The following is a 22,976-nucleotide window of genomic DNA, read 5'->3' as shown; positions in this document are numbered from 1 at the left end:
TGGGTACCCATGCACACCCCTAATTACTAGTTTACTACTACACTAGTGACTAAAATTTATTGGCTTACTTTATTGCTATTTATATCCCGAATCAATTCCATATCATAGTTTACAAAATAAGTGAATAATATATGGGATCAAAGTTGACCGAATTAACCTCTTAAGAAAAGCCTACCAAGTTGAGATTTTAAAGCTGTACTTTCCCATATTCGGATTTTGTGCTATTGCTTGATCCCAAACCTCGTTGCTAGTTATGATCTTCTGTTTGTCATAAGTACATTCAAATCCTAGATGTATAATTACACTAACAATATTGCGTGTTATCTATCGTAAGGTCTTCATTTGTTACATGACTAATAGTCAAGTCGATCCTTTGTACGCTCTTTTGGTATTGGAAGAAATCCATTCTCATTCTTATCACCTAGAAGTAGCTTGCTATGGAATGTATCGATAAGCACACTGTCCATCTCATTTGTCCATTGCATTGCCATATCTAATTAATAAGCATACAAGTTGAGTTAAGTGAATCAATATATTCGAATGAAAAACAAATTGGCTTTTGAAATCAAATAGTATATAATCAATGTTCATAGTCCAATTGTCGTATGAACAAAGAATATTCATAGCTCATTACTATGAGCATTGATTGTTCATAGGACATACAATATGGACTATGAACACTCATTGTTCATTGCTCATAGCTATGAACAATGAGTGTTCATAGCTACCAAACTAATAACAATCACTGTTCATAGCTACTTTCTGGTATGTTTATGTTTACACTCCCTATATCGGAATATGGATACAAGCCCACAAGCCCTTGATAGAAATGATAGAAACGTAGGCTGAGGGAACTCTTCATCCCTCCCGGATTTGGAGCTTTCGCTTTAGGAACCGGCCAAGAAGCACTCGCTGGTCATTTTGTTTCATTTTCAGTGCCCAAAGTATGTCGTACATACATGATTCATCTTTTGGGAGTCTATTTGAATTATGGGCGAATGGTAAGTGGCCAAGGCAAATGAACAGGAGCAGTGGACTAGTTGCCCCCTCACTAGGAATTGGAAACGGTTTGAGTATCCCCAGGCAAGATAGCCAGTCACTCATCTCAAGTCATTTTGTTCCGTTTTCAATGCACCAACAGTGCGTTTCTTTATCTTATCCTGAACCAGAAAAGAGAAAATTCACTTTGTTTCTGAGCTTTGATCTTGATTTTCTAAGAATCATGGTGAGAATTTCAGAAATCAAGGATCTCCAATGCCCTTTCCCTCTGGGTGATGGTAATCAGATTGAAGAAAATACGAGATAGAAGCGGAGATACACAAGGAGAGAGGAAAAGATAAATAATGAAATAGCGATCAGGCGCGCTCTTCTGAAAACTAGGGTGAAAAGAGAGAATGCAACGGAAGATGACAAAATCTCGGTGGTGGACTATGGAAAGGATGAGCAGAATTTTAAAAGCTTGGCTTTCACAGGTAAAATAGGATCTTTTCAGGAAACAAAGGTAAAAATGGTTATTGTCATCAATCTTCTCACAAGTGATGAGGAGAGTAATAGTGAGACGAAGGATAATCCTGATACCTGGATGAATCAAGAGGGGGAGTTTGAGGAGGACGAACCATGGGGACTCGCAATCCGATACGCTCCAAAGGTACTTTCGATTTACCCCAAGCCAAGATTCTCGAAAAGCTAGAAGGTAGCCGGAGAGTGAAAATTAGGGGGACTTTTACTATGGCTATTCCTCAATAGCTGCCTCTGTTTTAATGATGGCCTGGAATTGACGTAGGATTGGCACCAACATGGCAGTTCGATCTCTAGAGGGCCACATCCGAGAACACGAGCCGGATGTTATATGTTTATGATAAGAGCCCAAAACTGTAGTTTTAACCCCTTAATAATACTACTTTTAGACCAACTATGCGAGTAATAAATAAGAGTTAATGCTAATTACGTGCTTTTATGTATTTCAAGCATGGAACTCAATTATGTGCAGAAATGTGTCACTTTGGCGATATAAAGGAGCAAAGGGTTGGTTGCTAAGAAGTTCTGTGATAAAGGCCAAGATTCAAGGAGACAAAACCTTTATGAAGCCCGGTCAAAAGCTGAAAAGTCAACACGAGTAGAAACAGTGAACAAGTCAGCAGAACTTCCGAAGACCGTATCTTTTGACTCAAGCCTCGGATTTGGGCCTACCTTACGTCAAAACGACCTACTCGGAAAGAGCTTTCCAATGGTCAAAGCCTTAACCCAATAAGATGAGCAAAAGTGGACGAAAAGTCTACTGAAGTTAAAGCCAGATGAAACGGGCTCTGTGGACTGAAGAAATTGGGCTTTGGGCTCGATTTTCCGACCCAAAACATGAGACCTCAGCCCATGCATGAAATTGTGGATCTGGTCTCCTTCTTTACAAAAAACAAGACTTAGCTCTTAAGAAAGAGGGGGTTAGATAGCTTAGTATAGAAAGTAGCCATTAAATAGCTTGTAGATCTTGTTTTTAAATTCAATTAGTTAAATTAATTAGTTTCATTCCTTGTTTTAGATTAATTCTTTAAATCATTGTTCTTCATTGATTAGATAAATAAAACAATTTATTCTTGTTAATTTCGATTTTGTCATTTAAATTTGTAGATCTAATTTCAATTCTTGTTGTTATTCAATTCTTAGTTATTAATTAGATTTGAAGTATTGTTTAATCAAAATTAGTAAAGTTCAAATCTTTATATTATGTCTAGTGTTAATTCAATGGGAAATGATAGCTTGATGAATCAAGGCTAAACCTCCATTAGAGGGGTTGAAGAAGCCTTGATGAAACTTGATCTTTGTTAACTTATAAATCATCATGAGAGTTTATTCCGCTCTAAAAGGTCATTGATTCGCCATGAGAATGGGTGGACGACCTCACATGCTAGTTATTAATTGGTAGAGATGCCATGTATAATTAGGGATTAGAACTACCATTTTGATATGTGAAGCATTGCAATTTGGATCACGACGAGTCTTGTTAGTTGATTAAGTCGAGTTAAGGTGGATTTAATTCCCTTTAATTCTTTATCTAGATTTAAACCCTTACCATCCTGTCATTTTGCTTATTCGTAACTTGTTATTTGAATTTACATCATAGTATAAATTCCATCATTACTCTCATTAGACTTTGGATAGACTCGTCAATTTGTAGAAAACTTGAATGTTAAAGGACTAGGAATGGAACGAATCTTCTATTCCAACTCTACGTCAATAGATTCGAGAGTAGAAAACAAATATCTTTGATAAGTAACAGTTCAGTTTATAGTTTTACTTGTGTTAAGAGTTTCATAGCTTTATTTGTGAGTAAGACTATCTTTTTATGTTTATCAAATGGCGCCGCTGCCATCTTAGTACTCTTTAGTATTGTTTTCTTTAGAATTGATAGTTTTTCAAAGTCCCATAACCTACCTACCCTTTTTTGGATTCTCACTATGGTGGTCTGTTTCAGCTTTGCAAGTTTCCACGAAAAATTACTCAGAGCGCGACCTGCGCCCTGGGCAAGCCAAAGTGGAGTGCACCCTGTGCCCAAATGCCTAGAACTCCAACTTTTGCATGAGCGCCACCTGCGCCCTACCAAGGCCAACTTGGAGCGCCACCTGCGCTCACACGCTTGGAATTCCAACTTCTGCCTGAGCCCAACCTGCGCCCTACCAAGGACAATTTGGAGCGCCACCTGCGCTCACACGCCTAGAATCCTAACTTTTGCCTGAGTGCAACCTGCGCCCTGTCTAGGCATATTCTGAGCGCACCCGCGCCCTCTGCTGAAACTGCCCGATTTCCACAGGTTTGTTTCGAACTTCCATTTCTTCAAAGTTTTCAGTGTTCTAACTTGTTATATACACTGAGCACGCGTAAACAAGACGCTATTCATAAGAGAAGCAAGGAAGCTTTTGGGTACTCTTTTCTTCCACACCTCGCATCTTCTGTTAGAGGTTCATACTAGCATATCAGGATTGTTTGGAGTGTTGTTGTGTTTCATTAAGATTGGTCTTAGCCTTGCATGAGATTAAGGTCAGGCCGAAGAAAAACACCTAACGTAATTAATCGACAACGGCAACAAACAAGTTTTTCTAGTATACCACTCACTACACCTCTAGCTAGCATACCACACACACCACCTAAGGTAATGGCTGAAGAAAGAGAGTCTCCTATCTCTGACTTTTACAAAGCCTTTAACGATAGCCCTAAATCTTGCATCGTTCTATCAGACCCAGTGGGGGATTTCCGAATTCCCCCAAATATATTTAATTTGTTACCCGTTTTTCATGGGTTAGACCATGAAAAACCTTATCAGCACATGCATAGGATTGACCAAATCCTTACTACATTCCACCATCCTACGGTTGGTGCTAAACAAATTAAACTGAGGGTATTTCCCTTCACCTTAGCCGATAAGGCGGCATCTTGGTTAACTGCCCAAGCGCCTAATCCTGTGGACTCGTAGGCTAAACTTGTTCAACTATTCATGGAACATTTTTACCCACCACTGAAGACCGATGAAATGCTTTCCAAGATTCATTTCTTTCGATAGAATCCTCATGAATCATTTTCAGAGGCTTAGAATCGTTTCACCGATCTACTTATAGAGTGTCCACATCATAACCTCGGGAAAGACACGTTAGTTCGTGCCTTTTTCAAGGAACTTCTACACCACCATAAAGAAGTCCTTGACATAATGAATGGGGGTAGTTTCTTAAGTAAAGGAGCCTCAGAAGCTTATAAATTTTTAGAAGATCAGACTAAGCGTAATAATAATTGGAGGGGTAGTGATGATATCTCCCGCAACGCTAGTTCTTCTACAACAATAAAGGCCGCCGGTATGTTTGAGATGAAACCCGATCCGGAGCTTAAAAATTTAATCGAATCTCTAACTAAAAACGTAGATGCTATTTCTGTTCAACAAACGCCTATCCCTGTCATGAATGTCAACTCCAATCCATGTAATTTCTGTTTGAGTCCAGAGCATCCCGACTCCTATTGTCCTTTCGATTATGAGCAACAACAGTCACAACAAGATAATGTTTGCACGATTAATAGTTTTCCTATTCCTAACGCCCCTTAGAGACAACATCCCAACTTCAGTTGGAGAAATAATCAACAAGTAACACCTCCAGGGTTTAATAATCAAAATGTTAGGCAAGCAAACAATTATAACCAAGCTCAACCACGACAAGGACAAGGTCAGGGTAATTATAATTATAATAACCAAGCGCAACCACGACAAGGTCAAGCACAAGGTCAGGGTAATTATAATAATTATAACAATAATAATTATAATGCTAATAGAGGTATCGTTCCGGTAAATAATAACTACCAAAATCCACCCATTAATAATCAACGTGAGATAGTTTCTGTCACACAACCTAAAACTAACACTCTTCCACAACCTGATCATTTTGATATCTTTATGCAATCTCAACAACAGATTTTACAAGCCATCCAACTTTCCTTACAGCAGTTAGCTCAAGAGAAAGTGCAACCCAAAGGTGTGTTTCCAGGACAAGCAATAGCTAATCCTAAAACAACAAACACCGCCTTTGAGGTAAATGGTAATACTAGTACGGGAAATGAAAACGTAGGTGAGCTAAATGCCATCTCCACTCTCCATTCTGGGAGAGTGGTTGATAACAAAGTAACTATGCCTATAGTTACCCCACCAGTTGTCCCTACCCACAGATTGTACTAGATACCGTAATAGAAACTGAAGAGCCTACCCCTGTAGAGGTACCAGTTAAACCACAACCTAAGAAACAAAAAGCCAAGGTTAAACATCCTGTTGATCATTACGCTAAATATAGAGAGAAACCACCGTTTTCCCAGAGATTAGCAATGTTAACTAAGGATACGAATTTCGATGAGATTAGGGAAGTTTTCAAAAATCAAACGATAAACCTTCCTTTTCTTGAAGCGATAAAAAAATTACCTAACCATGCTAAGTTTCTTAAAGAGTTGTGTACTACTAGGCGTAAGACAAATATTCCTAAAGACACCTTTTTAACTGAACAATTTCCAACTTTAACGGAACATAATGGAATTGTTAAGTACAAGGACCCTAGTCGTCCTACTGTACAATGCACCTTTGGAGATTCCCACACGACGACCACTTTACTAGACCTGGGGGAGAGTGTTAACTTACTCCCGTATTATCTATGCAAACAAATAGGTCTACAAGAGATGCAACCTACTAAAATGACGTTGCAATTAGCGTATCGATCAATTAAGTAATACCCTAAGGGTGTGGTTGAAAATGTGCTTGTTAAGGTCCAGGATTTCTACTATCCTGCTGATTTTGTTATCCTCGATATAGAAGTCGCTAACGACTCTGTTCTGATCATTTTAGGGCGTCCCTTCTTGACGACTGCCAACGCGCTTATAAACTACCGCGATGGGTCGATGTCCTTGTCTTTTGGCCATCTTTCAGTTGAGGTAAATGTTTTTAAACTAATGAAACAGTTACCAGATTCATCTATAGATGGAGAGATTAGCATGATCGAGAGCTTAGCTCAAGATTACTTTAATAACACGTTTCCAGAAAACCATATGCATAAATTCCTTTCTTTTAGAAGTTCAGATTTTATCGATAACTCCTACATAGAGGAAGTCAACACCATCTTCGAGTCTACACAAATCGTAGACCCTTCAATTGCTCCATATATAGAGTTTGAAGACCTGCTACCTAAGCAAGTGTTCATTACTCAAGATGAGGACCCTCCAGAAGCATTTATCGATATTCCTCCCACCCCGGTGCTTAAACCTTTTCCTCCTGAGTTAAAGTATTTTCAACCTGATCCGGATGGTAGTTATCCGGTAATTATATCTTCTCTGTTATCTAAAGAGGAAGAGACACGGTTGATCAGGGTGATTAGGGAACATCGTTCTGTGATTGGTTGGTCCCTAGCCGACATTAAATGAATTTACCCTAATGTGTGCACTCATCGTATCCATTTAGAGGATAACGCAAAGACTTCCCGCGAACCTCAGCGTCATTTAAACCCTGCCATGAAAGAAGTGGTCAGGGAAGAAGTCTTACGGTTACTTGATGCGGGTATCATATACCCAATCTCTGATAGCGAATGGGTCAGTCCCATTCATGTAGTTCCAAAGAAATCAGGGATTACCATGGTACGTAATGCCAAGGGTGAATATGTTGTCACGCATGGTCCTATGAAATGGAGGATCTGTATTGATTATAGATGCTTAAATGCCATGACATGAAAGGATCATTTTCCTTTACCCTTTATAGATCAGATGCTTGAACGTCTAGCTGGTCATGCTTTTTATTACTTTTTGGATGGCTACTCTGGCTATTTTCAAATTATTATTGAAATTGATGACCAAGAAAAGACTACCTTCACATGTCCCTTTGGAACATACGCCTATAAACGAATGCCTTTTGTCCTTTGTAATGCTCCTGGTACCTTCCAGCGGTGTATGCTTCATATATTTAGTGACATGGTAGAGCGTTTCATGGAAGTGTTCATGGATGAATTTTCTATCTATGGAGACTCTTTCACTGAATGCTTGTCTAACCTTTCTAAAGTTTTAACGCGATGTGAAGAGAAGAGTCTCGTTTTAAATTGGGAAAAATGTCACTTCATGGTGAAAAAAGGCATAGTACTAGGTCACATTGTATCTAGTGATGGCATCGAAGTAGATCAGGCCAAACTAGATAAGATAGCGACTCTACTTATACCACGGACTGTCCGTGATATTAGAGCCTTTCTAGGCCATGCAGGTTTTTATAGGCGTTTTATCAAAGATTTTTCGAAAATAGCTAGACCTTTAACTAATCTGCTTTTAAAGGAGGCCATCTTTGATTTTAATTTTAACTGTAAACAGGCTTTTGAAACTTTGAAAGCTGCCTTAACTTCTGCACCCATTATCAACCTCCTGATTGGTTTAAACCTTTAGAACTCATATGTGATGCTAGTGATTATGCAGTTGGTGCTGTCTTGGGACAGAAACTAGATAATAAATCCACCGTTATTTATTATGCTAGTAAAACTCTAAACGATGCTCAAAGAAATTATACAACTACTGAAAAAGAATTCTTAGCTGTCGTTTATGCTTTAGATAAGTTTCGTCCTTATTTGGTTGGTTCTAAGACTCTAGTTTACACGGACCATGCAGCCCTTAGGTACCTTCTCGCAAAGAAGGATGCTAAGCAGAGGTTTATCCAATGGATTCTTCTCCTGCAAGAATTCACATTAGAAATAAAGGACAAACGAGGGGTGGGGTTCGAAAACGTAGTTGCTGACCACTTATCTAGACTTACAAACGACGATGATAGTGATTCTGACTCCATACCGGACTCTTTTCCGAATGAGCATCTGTATGCTATATTTTCTGCACCATGGTATGCTAACATCATGAATTATTTAGTGTCTAATATTATTCCTTATGACTGGTCAAGAAATGAACGTAAGAAATTTTTGGCCAAAGTTAAGCTATACTACTGGGATGAGCCCTACCTTTTTAAGTATTGTGCGGATCAGATTATTCGTCGTTATATTCCCCAGTGGGAATATAATGAGGTACTCTCATTCTGCCATGAAAAAGAGTGTGGTGGCCATTTCAGTGATATGAAAACAGCTGCTAAAATTCTACAATGTAGATTTTATTGGCCTACTCTCTTTAAAGATGCCCAAGTGCATTGCAAGGCGTGCATTCGTTGCCAACAACTTCGGCGAATCATGAAGGGTAATATGATGCCATTGAATCCAATCATGGTGGTAGAAATTTTTGATGTATGGGCATTGATTTCATGGGTCCCTTTCTAGTTTCCCACGGTTTCATTTATATTCTAGTTGCATGGGCTACGTGTCTAAATGGATAGAGGCCATGGCTTGTCGTAGCAATGACCTTATGACAGTTGTGTTTTTCATAAAAGAATATATTTTCTATCGATTTGGCATTCCCAAGGCCATCATTAGTGATGGAGGAACACATTTTTGTAATAGAGTTGTTGCATCACTAGTAAAGAAGTATGGAGTTACACATAAGGTATCAACTATGTATCATCCACAAACTAGCGGACAAGTAGAAATTTCTAATAGGGAAATAAAAAAGATCTTGGAAACAACTATAAATCCTAATAGGAAACACTGGTCAAAGCGTCTATCTGATGCCTTATGGGCGTATAGGACTGCTTTCAAAACTCCTATAGGTATGTCTCCCTTTAGACTTGTATTTGGGAATCCTTGTCATTTTCCTGTTGAATTGGAGCACCGTGATATATGGGCTATAAAAAGCCTTAACTTCAATTTTGATGAGGCGGGTGTCAAGCGTAAGTTGCAATTGAATGAGCTTGAAGAAATCTGTAGCGACTCTTATTATCTCGCAAAAGATTATAAAGCTAACATGAAATGTGTTCATGATAAGCAAATCTTGCGCAAAAAGTTTGTGGTAGGTCAAAAGGTCTTACGGTACAATTCCTGTCTACATAGTTTTCCAGGAAAATTAAAAACCCGTTGGTATGGTCCTTTTCTGGTTACTGAAGTCACCCCTTATGGGGCAATCACCTTGGTAAATCCCAAGGATAACAGTACCTTTCAAGTTAATGGCCAACGGTTGAAATATTTTCAAGAGCTATTGTCCCCTGATGTAGAGGAAGTCCTTTTACAGGACCCTGTCTATAAGGACTGACCTTTTTCATTGGTGTACTTCCTTTCATTTCCATATATTGGTAAGTGCACCACTCAGGTAACCGGGCCCTCCCTATGGAATGTGTGGCTGTAAGTACCAGATCCTAAGTCCACGGTTAACATAATTCACCTTTTCCACTCTTGCATGTTTTCTCAGTTTTTGAGTCATGTTCTTCAATGATGTGAATTATGCATTTATTGCCTTCTTATTTTTCTTATATTAAAAATTTTATTCATAAAAAAATAAAAAATAAAAAAATTGTTAAAATCACAAACATAGTAAGTTAAGAAGTCTCGGGAATCTGACTTTAAAAGACCCATTTTTTAAAACAAATTTTCTAAAACTCGTTGTCTAAAATTTGTTTGGAGATGGGATGTTCGTTTCCGTCCTGGATTGTTCAACTTTCCAGTTGTGTTGTTTAGGCCATTTAATTGTATTTCGAATCGGGTTGACATTATCTATGAAATTAGATTTCATTCGTTCGCATAACTTACATCATGCACGCAACTCGAGGCGTTTTCCATCTTCTTACATGTCACCAACGGTCGAACTATAGTCTTTTATGGATCATTGGATTGGAAATTCTCTCCTAATCATTTCCATACCTCATTCGCACAAATCGGCCCGGTAACGAAGCGACAATTTAAGTTTGAAGTTGCGCGAAATATCGAAAAATCAAAATCCGAAAATCAAGTGGGCTTGGGCCCAACCTCGCGCACACGTGCGTCTCTTTCCTTCACACCAACAGTCGCGATTTCATCTTCTCCAAACCGCCATTAACAAACTACAAACCTTCAAACACCTAACCTAAAAAAAAAATAAGAAACCTAAATACACCCACGCCCAAAGTTAAAACCCACCCCAAATCTCCTCCTAACTACAACCACCACCACCTCCACCATCTTAAACAACCAAACACCACCAAAAATTTTGACTGCCACCACCACCACCACGCCTCCTGCCATTATTTTTAGTTAGTGTGTTTCAAAACAAGTCCCCTACCTTATTCAAACCCACACATCTTATAAAAACTCCAATGGCTCAAAGACGTCGGATATTGCCGAGCACGCTTTTCTTCTGCGACCACTTCGCTACCGCTTTTACGGTGACGAGATAGTTAGGAGAGACTGGAGTGGTTTGTGGTACTCGACAGACAATTTTTACCACGAAGATTTGGTCCAAGAGTTTTATAGGATGAGGGAGTTGAATGGGGATCAATTTTTGTTAAGGTGGTGGGAGGAGGAGAGGTTACTACCGGGTTGTTGGCCGAGATTTTAGGCATTCCACCTAGACACCATCTCGATGCCACATTACAGGATTTCCGGTTTACTTCAGAGAACCTTTGATGAACGCTGATCGTTGCGGAAGGGAACTACAATGCGATCTCGCGATTGTGTTCGCCAATCGTTTTCTCGAACCAACCAACCGGTCAGAGCTTCGATGGATTGGTAGGAATGTCATAGGGAAGGAGAAAGTCAGCGATATCGGTCTGAACTGCCTTCACGTTTTATGGATACTCCAGAAGCAGAAGTATGAGTTCTGTATTTTGGAGTTTTTGCGTAACATGATTATGGGAGTTGGAAAGAGTATTGCACCTCTCCCTATTTTGATAACAAAGATCATGATAACCTTGAGAGTGACTCCGAGGTCTGATAGGATTTGCCTGAAGGAGCACCCAAATCATCATATTTATATGGAGTGTATCTAGAAAGTTTGGAGGTTGCCTGAAGAGAGGGTAGTCGAGGAGACTGACTCGGAGGATGAGGATGACACGGCATGTTTTGATGCCAATGCCTTGGAGAGGTGTAGGTCAGATGCAGAACACATGGCTGTGATTCACCGTGGAATGCGTTCTCTCAATACTATTTGTGAAGACCTCCAAACTTGGCAGGCTACCATGCATCATAACTTCGAGACTCATGCCCGGCGCGAGGATGAGCGGTGGGAATAGATGATGACCGAGATGGAAGCTTAACGTAAGTTCCGAGACGACATGCTTGCACACTTCCCACCCCAGGGGTTCTTCTTCTCGGAGGAGCGATGTCGGGGCATAAGAACGCCGCCGCCAAGAAGATGGATGGCTCTGGCCCATCGGAAACCCAAGGGCCATCTGCTTCTCGAGCGCATTCCACTACTAGCAGCGAGTGGTTTAGGGATCTAATGAGTTGATTTGTTTTATTGTATTTGTTTTTACTTAGTACGGATGTAAAAAGATTAGTTCAGTAATTAAATTTGAATTTGGTTGTCGTATGTTATTTGGAATTCAATTTTAATATAAGTTGGTTAATTTCGAATTATGCGTTGTTCTTATCATTAATCCCACCTTCCCGAATTGTTTGGGGGTGGTATTATTTAGCCTAGCATAATTCGTTATATGATCATCTATTTTCAGAAGTTGTTTTGGAGTGAGGGTTGAGAATATTGCCGATATGGGCATCGCTATAAATAGATATTGTGTTAGGATGAAATCTCGATAAATTAGGCAGTATCTAACCTAAATTCAACCTAAAAGATATTAGGTTTGTTTTGGAATAGAGAATATGGGTTGTTTTCGTTTTTGGTTTTGGAAATTTTATTATTTCTGGCAATTGCCTTAAAACTTTTTGGTAACTTCCCGATTCGTTTTAGCAACTTAAATCCTATAAAAATTGCATTCATTCTACACTCACAACCCCAACTACATCTCACATTCATCTCTCACGTTTCATTCCCACTTTACCTTATTTTTCCTTCGCACTTTGGCCTCACAACTTCCCGAGCACACCTGCGCCCCCGTGGAGCGCCACCTATGCCCTCAACACTGTCAGAGGAATTCTACCCTGAGCGCGACCTGTGCCCTCTCCAAAGACAAACCTTAGCGCCACCTGCGCCCAAAACACTGGAATTACAGTTTTCATCCTGAGCGCACCCCGCGCCCATCCCAGGCTAAAGGTGAGCACACCCTGCACCCAAGTGCCTGGAATTCGAAACTCAACAAAGCGCACCCGCACCTATCCCAGGCATACCTTGAGCGCACCTGCGCCCTGACCCCTGTGGGCACCAAAAATTTCAAGTTTTCCGAGGGTTGTTCTAGGATAATTGCAGCTGTTATAGAGAGTAGTTTTGTGATGACTTCTCCTATAGTAATACCAGAGCGGTCTTTCGAACACTTGTTGGGGAGCGAGTCTTATGGACATTGGTTCCGCGAGAGGATCATGCAGTTCAGATGGAGGCATCTTCTGGTAAGTGAAGATGACTCGTATTCACCTAAGCTAACTGAATTTTTCTACAATAATGTTAAGTTCTATTGTAACCAGGATGGAGAACAAGAATTCTCCGTCACGGTTGATGACACACCCCTAGAATTCAGTAAGTATGTGGTAGCATTAGTTTCGGGAATACCAATACCTGATCCTATTCACACGTGGGGATATATGACCGATAATTCATACCTCTATCACTATACATATTTCCATGAGTGTTATGGTGGAAGGGTATTTCGTATAATGGACCAAGGGTGTTACAACATAGCCCTTGGTAACCTGTCCCTAAATGTAGGCACCACCATGTTATTCATCCTCATGAATATTCTAGAGGAGTGGCATTTTACTTATGAAAATAGTACCGCTGGTGACGTTTTCCTTGCTTTAGCTGAGGGACGTTACCGATATGACATTCCCCGAGTATTAGTGGCTAGTCTTAAGAGAGCCCAAAGCATGCGACATAAGTATCTTCTTATGCCTGTTTTGGTTTGCCGCATCATGCTCAGTTGTCTACCTGAATTATGTACCCAGTTCACGGATTGGAAAAAGGTTGAAGTCATGAGACCCACCAATTGGGTGGTTCGCTCATTTTGAGTAATGACTTGGCCGGGATGGCAGGTGCAACCTCATTTGGTTGCTCCTTACACCCCATCAGACATAGTAACAATAGACAGGTTAGCACAAGTTGACGACACACGGCGGTAGGCTTGGCAAGTTATCATGGCACGACAGGATGCGAAGGAACCTCATCTCTTTGAAGAGGGAAATGAGGAGGAAAATGTTTAAACGGGAGTGCAGGTAAGTGTTAGTTTTAGTTAGTGTCTGCTTATGTCCCAAGCAATCTATTTCTCATTAACCCCATAATGGGTGGAACTCTTATAGAGTTGCCTCAGTTTTGTTTTCTATTAGTATGTTATAACCTTGTTTTGCAGATGTTCTGAAATTTCACGCGTTTCAATGGTATTTTTATACCCTCTTTATTTAAAATATTTTGAGGACAAAGCATGTTTCTTGTTTGGGGGGGGGGGGCATAGAAACACGTGTAATTAAGGCATCTATTATGATATAGATATGTATAATATGTACTTGTTTTCTAGCTAAAAAAAATTCAAAAATTTTAAAAAAATATAAATAAAAAGTATCTTATACACTTAGGAATATTGGTATTGTTTTCTTTCTCTATGCTCTCAATAATCTAGAAGTCTCACGTAGCTTTTGCATTAGAATAGTTTTTAAAAACTTAGGCTAATATGTAGGTAATAATCCTTGCATCTATCTATAAATATGTTACATGAGTATCTATGATTGTTGGCAGTAAGTTTCTGAAATCTAGGCTCAAGTACTTATTCTACAAATCCTGTGAGAATATAGCCTAAAGCCTTATATGAGTGACACATTTGAGAAATGACATAAGGGAGAAGTAAAATCCGGATAGAGAAATCACACGTCCACTTGCTAGATCATTATATCATATCCTAAGCGAGAATTTAGGCCCTTTTTGGATCGATATAGCCAGAAATTCCAACCTATGAATTATTTTCCGCTAGTCGCCCCTCTGAGCCTTTCTTTAGCCTTTCATAAACCACAAATCCTTTACCCTGTTACAAAACAAAACAAAATAAAAAATCAACCTACCCAATTCTTTGAATAAGTTTGAGAATAGAGATGAAGAATAGAAAAGAGAATAACCTTTGAAATCAAGAATTCGTTAGTCGCTTCAGAAGAGAAAAGTAAGTTTCCTTCCAAATAAAAAATAAATAAATAAAAAATAAAGAGTTAGAACTCCAAAAATAGAATCAAGGAGTCAAAAGCCAAAGAAAAAGAAAAAAAATATATGGCTAAGGATGGAAACAAAGGGTAGAAGCAAAAGTAAAGAATAAGGTTTCCTCTAGTTACATAATATGAAGACTCTATTATCTCAGACTTGTTCTCTTTGAATATCCATTTCCTTCCTTTTTAAACCATCTCCTGATCCCCGCAACACCTAATAAAGACCTCTAGCTCAATTAGGAATAGGTTAGTGTGATAGTAAGTGGCAGATGTGTTTGATCGACTCCGGCTTCCTTGTGTGTCATTGAGTTTGTAAGGTAAAGTGTGCCCACTGCACACTGGAGTAGCGAAACTTGAGCAGAAATATCAAAGTGGTTTTTGTCTTGACATTTATGTGAGGACCTAATTAAGGACGCTATTCCGAGTTTTCAGAAACGGACCTGCTAGTTCATCTCATAGTATTACTCATTGTAAATATGTTTATTCGTAGATGATAGATTATTATGCATATATTAGCTTAGGTTTCAACTTGATTATTCTGTATTCATTTCTAGTGAGATGTATAGATAATTGAGACATAGATAAGGAAACAATAGTTTTATTTCTGAGTCGTTGTAGTACAAATGAAGTTTGTGAGTACCTTCACTGGAAAACTCTCACGAGGCTATAAATTGTCCACTAGGGAATTCCTAGTGGTTTAAGGCCTTGTTGTATATGGTCAATGCAATCACACTCGGTGAAACGAGATTAGTTAGAACTCCATTTTTGGTCACTTATGCTAATTTCTCATATTTGCTTGAGGACAAGCAAAATGCTGTTTGGGGGTGGTTTGATAAGAGCCCAAAACTGTAGTTTTAACCCCTTAATAATACTACTTTTAGACCAATTATGCGAGTAATAAATAAGAGTTAATGCTAATTACGTGCTTTTATGTATTTCAGGCATATAACTCAATTATGTGCAGAAATGTGCCACTTTGGTGATATAAAGGAGCAAAGGGTTGGTTGCTAAGAAGTTCTATGATAAAGGCCAAGATTCAAGGAGACAAAGCCTTTATGAAACCCGGTCAAAAGCTGAAAAGTCAACACGAGCAGAAACAGTGCACAAGTTAGGAAGTTGCGAAGACCGTATCTTTGGACTCAAGCCTCAGATTTAGGCCTACCTTACGTCAAAACAACCGGCTTGGAAAGAGATTTCCAATGGTTCATGCCTTGACCCAATCAGAGGAGCAGAAGTGGATGAAAAGTCTGCTGAAGTCAAAGCCAGTTGAAACGGGCTTTGTGGACTGAAGAAATTGGGCTTTGGGCTCAATTTTCCGGCCCAAAACATGAGACCTCAGCCCATGCATGAAATTATGGATCTGGTCTCCTTCTTTACAAAAAACAAGACTTAGCTCTTAAGAAAAAGGGGGTTAGATAGCTTAGTATAGAAAGTAGCCATTAAAATAGCTTGTAGATCTAGTTTTTAAATTCAATTAGTTAAATTAATTAGTTTCATTCTTTGGTTTAGATTAATTCTTTGAATCATTGTTCTTCATTGATTAGATAAATAAAATAGTTTATTCTTGTTCATTTCGATTTTGTCATTTAAATTTGTAGATCTAATTTCAATTCTTGTTGTTATTCAATTCTTAGTTATTAATTTGATTTGAAGTATTGTTTAATCAAAATTAGTAAAGTTCAAATCTTTATATTATGTCTAGTGTTAATTCAATGGGAAATGATAGCTTGATGAATAAAGGCTAAACCTCTATTAGAGGGGTTGAAGAAGCCTTGATGAAACTTGATATTTGTTAACTTAGAAATCGTCGTGAGAGTTTATTCTACTCTAGAAGGTCGTTGATTCGCCATGAGAATGAGTGGACGACCTCACATGCTAGTTATTAATTGGTAGAGATACCATGTATAATTAGGGATTAGAACTGCCATTTTGATATGTGAAGCATTGCAATTTGGATCACGACTAGTCTTGTTAGTTGATTAAGTCGAGTTAAGGTGGATTCAATTCCCTTTAATTCTTTATCTAGATTTAAACCCTTAGCATCCTGTCATTTCGTTTATTCGTAACTTGTTATTTGAATTTACATCGTAGTATAAATTCCATCATTACTCTCATTAAACTTTGGATAGACTCGTCAATTTGTAGAAAACTTGAATGCTAAAGGACTAGGAGTGGAACGAATCTTCTATTCCAACTCTACGTCAATGGATTCGAGAGTAGAAAACAAATATCTTTGATAAGTAACAGTTCAGTTTATAGTTTTACTTGCGTTTTGAGTTTCATCGCTTTATTTGTGAGTAAGACTATCTTTTTATGTTTATCAGTTTAGCGGAAACAAAGGTGGGTAGTAGAAGGATTGCAGTTGTAGGGAAGATGATTAAATATGGGAGAAGCTTTTGTGTGGATGATGATGGTAGTAAAGGGGGCTTGGCAATTTTGTGGAAGGAGGACTTCGATATTGAAATTTTGGGAGGCACAACGAACCAAATTATAGGGATACTAGGGAGGGAGCTGCTGGAGCCATTCTATTGGATGGAGATGGGAGGATATTGGCAATAGTTTGCAAGGAGTTCAATGCAGGATCTCCTAAAGAGGCTGAGTACATGGCTGCTGAGGTGGGGGCGATGATGGGAAAGAAAGAAGGGATCAAGTTTGTTAGACTACAAGGAGATTGCCAGCAAGTGATCCTGAGATTACTAAACCCAGAGAAAGCCAACTGGAGGATGCAAGTGGTTGTCAAGGCCACCATCAGTGTTCTAGATAGTTGTTCTCCCTGTAACTTCTTTTGGATTCCTAGGAATCTTAATACCCAAGCCCATGAACTAGTAAAATGGGCAGCAAGGCATTTGGCAATGGAATATGTTTACTATTCTAAAAATTAGTCTAGGCGCTAGGTCTTCACTGTGTGTTATCCATCGTAAGGTATTCATTTGTTACATGACTAATAGTCAAGTCGATCATTTGCACGCTCTTTTGGTATTGGAAGAAATCCATTCTCATTCTTATCACCTAGAAGTAGCTTGTTATGGAATGTATCGATAAGAACACTGTCCATCTCATTTGTCCATTGCATTGCCATATCAAATTGTGTGTTTTCTTCTCATTTGGTGAAATTGGCTAGTGAGGTTTGTTAGTCACTGCCTCTTCACGGCAAGTCATTTGGCTATTGTGCATAGATCTTTTTGGGACTTTTAACTAATTTATACTTCTGATGGAGCAAAAAGTCTAGCTTGTTTAGAAAGGAAAGTTGTACTGATCTTTGTTCCCTTATACTTTTTGGCATGGTGTTACTTGGGATGTGCATACCATTTTACGATAACAATGTAGAGTTTCTTATATATTGACCATCATACTCCATTTCTATTTTAAATGTTTAAAGAAGATGCACCAATGACTTTTTTGTTCTCTTTTGTTCCCCAACAATGTTTCAAATATGGTACTTTCGATGATACACTAGCAAGTGTAGTCGTCACCGCACATGCCTCTGGTACTTTCTGCAAAAACATTCTTCCCCTGAAGGGAGGTGAATTTCATATCAATAAGGCAAAAACTATCACAATAATGGAATACAATCTAAAAAGTAAAAAAAGATATGTAAAAGCAAGACTGCAAAACGCTATACATTGTCCACCCGAGCAACCACTGCATGAGTTTCCGAAACAGTTTTCAAAAATTATACAGTGTCGTGCACAGCTTATACACTGTCGTATATAAATTTTCTCTGTTATATAGTGTTGTGCACAGCTTATACAGTGAGGTATGAACATTGATTGTTCATACCCCAAATAGGTATGAATAATGATTGTTCATATGAACAATGAGTGTTTATAGGTCATATTGAGGTATGAACGATTAGTGTTTGTAGTTCATAGTACGTACAATATGGACTATGAACACTCATTGTTCATAGCTCATAACTATGAAATTAATTTAATAAGTAATAATTTAACAGAACCATAACACAATGCAGTGCTTCCTACTCTTGATACATAAGTACCCCGTCTATTAAAACGTACTGGCTAACAGGAAATAAATAATTACATATATAAACGACTAGTTAAATTAGATTTTGGCAAAGTCTGACAGGAATGGGAAAATGGATTGAATGCCACTTGATGGGATTATTTGGTCTGATAGGACCTTATTCTCCATGAAACTGTACCATATGAGCTTGTTGTTCCAACTAAAAACTCCAATGTCTGATGGTAGTAGGTCGACGAAATTTGCATGGTGGAAACTATCATACAATATAAACTTCCTGGGTTCACTCCACTGGCTGTTCTCGTACTGCTGCAAAACCCATAGTTCAAGTATTTTTTGAGTAAATGTGTTGCCCACTGGCCACAAGGAAAACATAACATCTACAGAGCCATCATAGAGTAACAGCTTGTTGGTTTCAAATGGACGTTCAGTCTCCGGTAGCCTAATCCTTGTCTATTGCTCCTGGCGAATGTTAAAAACCAATATTCCTGCATGCCAAAGAGACCAATGCAGAATTCCATTTGCAACAACTCCGACTTTCGGGTTAATGTGTTCAGGATTATTAACAGACAACTCCAGATCGTCCAACCTTTTCCATTTGTCAACTTGGGAATCAAATAATTCAACATGACGATAGATACATAATTTCCTGTTGTTCTCTCGGGAAGGCCGGACAGAATCATACCTCGGTATTGAAATCCTAACAATTTTGAATCGCAAAGGTTCCACAGAATTCACCACCATGCCCACACTTTCAGTGTAGAATTTGTTCCTATGATTATTTAGGTGATGAACGTTTCTAGTCGTTGGTTTGCATATGTAAAACTGTTGGTATCTTTCATAAGGCGTGTTCAAGAGAACAATACCTTCCATTGACGAGGCAATAACCGATGTACCATATGGTCTGGAGTCCAAACTTGGAAATGGAATTGGTGGGTTGTTTGCAATGCTTGAAGCAAAAGATATCGTCGTTTCCCTTTTGTCTGCCGTATTTATGACGTAACCAAGAAAAGATCCCGTCATCAACGTGTGCTCCTAGGTGAAGGAACTTGAACTTGTAAAGACTGCCCATTTTTGGGATATTAACTTGGCTTTTTTTAGAAAAGGAAGTGGAGCACGTTTGACAATTTCTTCACAAATTTCTGCTGGCATGTCCTTGTTGGTGTTGTTGGTTTGGATGCTGTTGTTGTTCTTCTTTCCATGTGAAGTAGATCCCTCCATTGTTGTTCTTTCGAGTGGATTTAATTTCAAGTGTGGAGTTTTCTGGTTTAATATTCGGACCTTTAATATTCTCTCAATGCCTAGAAGTTTTCTGCATTTAATATTTAACTCAATCGTTTTTTACCGGAGTATGGGATACATACCGTCTTATAGTAAACTTATCATGTCCTATCCATTCCTGTGGCGTGTTCAGGAAGCTCTCATTTGATATTTGAATCTAACAACCTATTTAACACAAAAACCGATGCTTCTCTTTTAAGCCTAGAGGATGGCATACTTAATGGCTCCCTATCCCCTTAAAAGTAGAGCTAAAGTCAACAGATTTTACTCTCTATCATTAATTTCCTCTGTATATATACAAATGATTTTACTCTCAATCTTTATTTGTCAAGGATCATATAGCCTAGGTATAATTGTTTGAACCACTCACCATTTTGATCAGATACATCATACATATTACTCTTCCATTTAACTACTGTACAAACTGTTGCCAGTGTGGATCACATATGTTGAAATTTTTCTGTTCGGCGCTAAAGAGTCGAACAGAGCTAAATGTGAGATTGGAGTTTGGGGTATGACACTGTTGGTGCCGTACACGTACCAATGTGTCTATTCGGCAGTAGAGTTTCGATTATGAAAAGTCAATGTATTATGTCACAGGGAGTGACATAACTTTGACGTATGACATATATTATGTTATAGTCCTGCACTGCCGTGAAATATGACAATATATGCCTGTTTTTTAGCAAACCGATATCGATATTTTACGAATTATTGCCTCGTATGGCCATAGTTCATGACTATGAACATTGATTGTTCATAGTACATTCAGTATGGACTATGAACACTCATTGTTCATAGCTGAGTGTTCATAGCTACCGAACTATGAACAATCACTGTTCATAGTCCAATTGTGATATGAACAAAGAATGTTCATAGCTCATGACTATGAACAATCATTGTTCATAGTCCAATTATGGTATGAACAAAGAATATTCTAGGGCTGGTCATCGAGCTACCCGAAAACCGAAATCGAAGTTTTGCTATAATCGGCTCGACTCACACATCACGTAAGCTTGACTCGAATTAGACTTCGAGCTTAATATTGAAGCTGAAGCTCGACTCGTCCAGTGCTACTAATAGCTCGAGCTCAACACGGCTCCCGGCTCGACTCGTTTTGCACTTGGAGCTTGATGACATGCTTTCTCCAATTCCATCTTTTCCTTCTTAGATTGCCTCGTTCATAGTCTACTTGATAGAAGGGTATGTAATTGAACAGGCCAAAATAATTGCCGAGATATATATATATATATATATATATATATATCATTTTTTGGGTACACCGAGATGGAAATACCCAATATATCTCAACCGAATATTGAATCTATTTTTTCCCGATATATTTCGCAATTTCAGATATAACGATATATATCGACCAATATATACGATATAATTTTTTGGCTTTGACAGATATTGTTGACTTTGACCGAATATTGTTGACTTTGACTGATATATTGACTATATATTTCCAATATAATAGACGATATATCCGATACATCGACATACAAAACAAAATTTTGACTGGTCAACAAAAAAATGAATATCTCTGATATTTCCGAAATATCTAGGTTTTTTGGTACATCGAGATATTCACCAAATTCGATATTTCGGTCCTTGGTATATGCTATAGACTGTATATAGGCCCTAAACCGAAAACCTAGCATATAATTTTTGTGCAGGATCTCGAATTATACACGATTACTTCTCGAAATGAATTTATCAATTGAATTTTGTCATGTATATATAATTTTGAAGGAATGCATGTATGTGCATAACTTGAGATAATGCCTGTGGTCCTCTTGCTTAGTCGCTTTATGACTTCGATTTAATCTAAAAAAATGGTCACTAAATTTTGACTAGTCTCTTGAGTATCTATTTTGCCATCACCAACATATTACAAACTAAACTATGCTAAAAGTAGAGCATTCATATGTACGATTTCAACTAGGAAGAGAGTGTATGTCAAAAGGATTGGCATTTTGGGTGCGTGTTAGGTTAGGACGTGGTAAGTAGTTCTAGTTAACTGACATATGCAGACAATAGGGAGTATGTAATTGGACATGTAATCATTACAATCAAAATTATAGAATGATATGCTACAGCAGGAACCAAATGATCTACTAACCTAGTAACTTATATGAAGACCATGTGGGAAGTACTTTAGATGAGATTGTTTGCTGGCACATTTTCCTTCATTTAGATCAGTGTAATAAAGTTAGATCGTGCAACCGTTAGCATTGCATCAGTACCAACACAAACACTTCCCATCAACTTTGTTCTTCTTCGCGCCTAGCATTAAAGGCCATATCCATTCACAAACTTCTCACAACAGACTTGCCCCTTGGGGTGAACGGTGAAGAATCATCATCTGAACCATACAACTCTTCGTAAAAAGTGCCCCTCTTAGGCCCACTCATCCTTGACTAATCACTAGTTCTCATTGTCACACTAGTTCTCATATATTCTCACAACTTCACTTCAGTACTTCAGCACACTTCAAAATCAAAGTTTCAGTTTTGAAACAAAGAAATTATAACAGCCCGTGTTTTTATTTAATATTTTCCCAATAAAATAAATAATAAAAAAAAATAATAATAATAATAAGAGATAAAATAAAATAAAAGGATAAAGATTAGAAATAGATAAGGTAAAGAGGATAAACCTCATTCCCTATTTTTTGGGGGTTTTGAAAAAAAAATAGTTTACACAAGACTTTACACGGGGAGTTTTAACAGAGAGAGGGAGTTTTACACAGAGTGGAAAAGAGATAAAGGAAAAGATGATTGGGATTGCTTTCTGACGATTGTTGCGTGGCGTTTTTCGTTCTCAAGTTTATATTCATTCACGTCGCACATAAACACAATAGAAGTGAGTGAATTTTTCTTTTTATTTTTCTTTGATATATATTCACTTCTACGATCTATTATCGTAATTATTAATGTCTTGTGGTTGTACAAAAGATCGGTTATAACGGATGATGCAAGTTTTGTTTGATATGGTGTCAAGGTTAACAATTAAAATACAATGGATACTTTC

At 38.2% G+C, this 22,976-nt stretch overlaps 1 protein-coding gene across 1 annotated transcript; it reads right to left on the bottom strand.

Annotated features, from left to right (window-relative positions):
* Positions 1-19,112: 19,112 nt before the first annotated feature.
* Positions 19,113-19,682, bottom strand: LOC147498022 (uncharacterized). Its single transcript, XM_086563103.1, has one exon. The coding sequence runs from the start codon at positions 19,680-19,682 to the stop codon at positions 19,113-19,115; it is 570 nt and encodes a 189-aa protein (XP_086419229.1).
* Between the last annotated feature and the right edge of the window lie 3,294 nt (positions 19,683-22,976).

Source organism: Coptis chinensis, chromosome 5 (genome assembly GCF_015680905.1).
Source record: "Coptis chinensis isolate HL-2020 chromosome 5, ASM1568090v1, whole genome shotgun sequence".
Classification (NCBI taxonomy): domain Eukaryota; kingdom Viridiplantae; phylum Streptophyta; class Magnoliopsida; order Ranunculales; family Ranunculaceae; genus Coptis; species Coptis chinensis.
Note: the sequence above shows the minus strand (reverse complement) of the source record. Positions and strands in the feature narration are given on the sequence as shown.

Coding starts and splice junctions, on each gene's coding strand:
- LOC147498022 (XM_086563103.1), bottom strand. CDS start 19,682: ATGACGGGATCTTTTCTTGGTTACGTCATAAATACGGCAGACAAAAGG.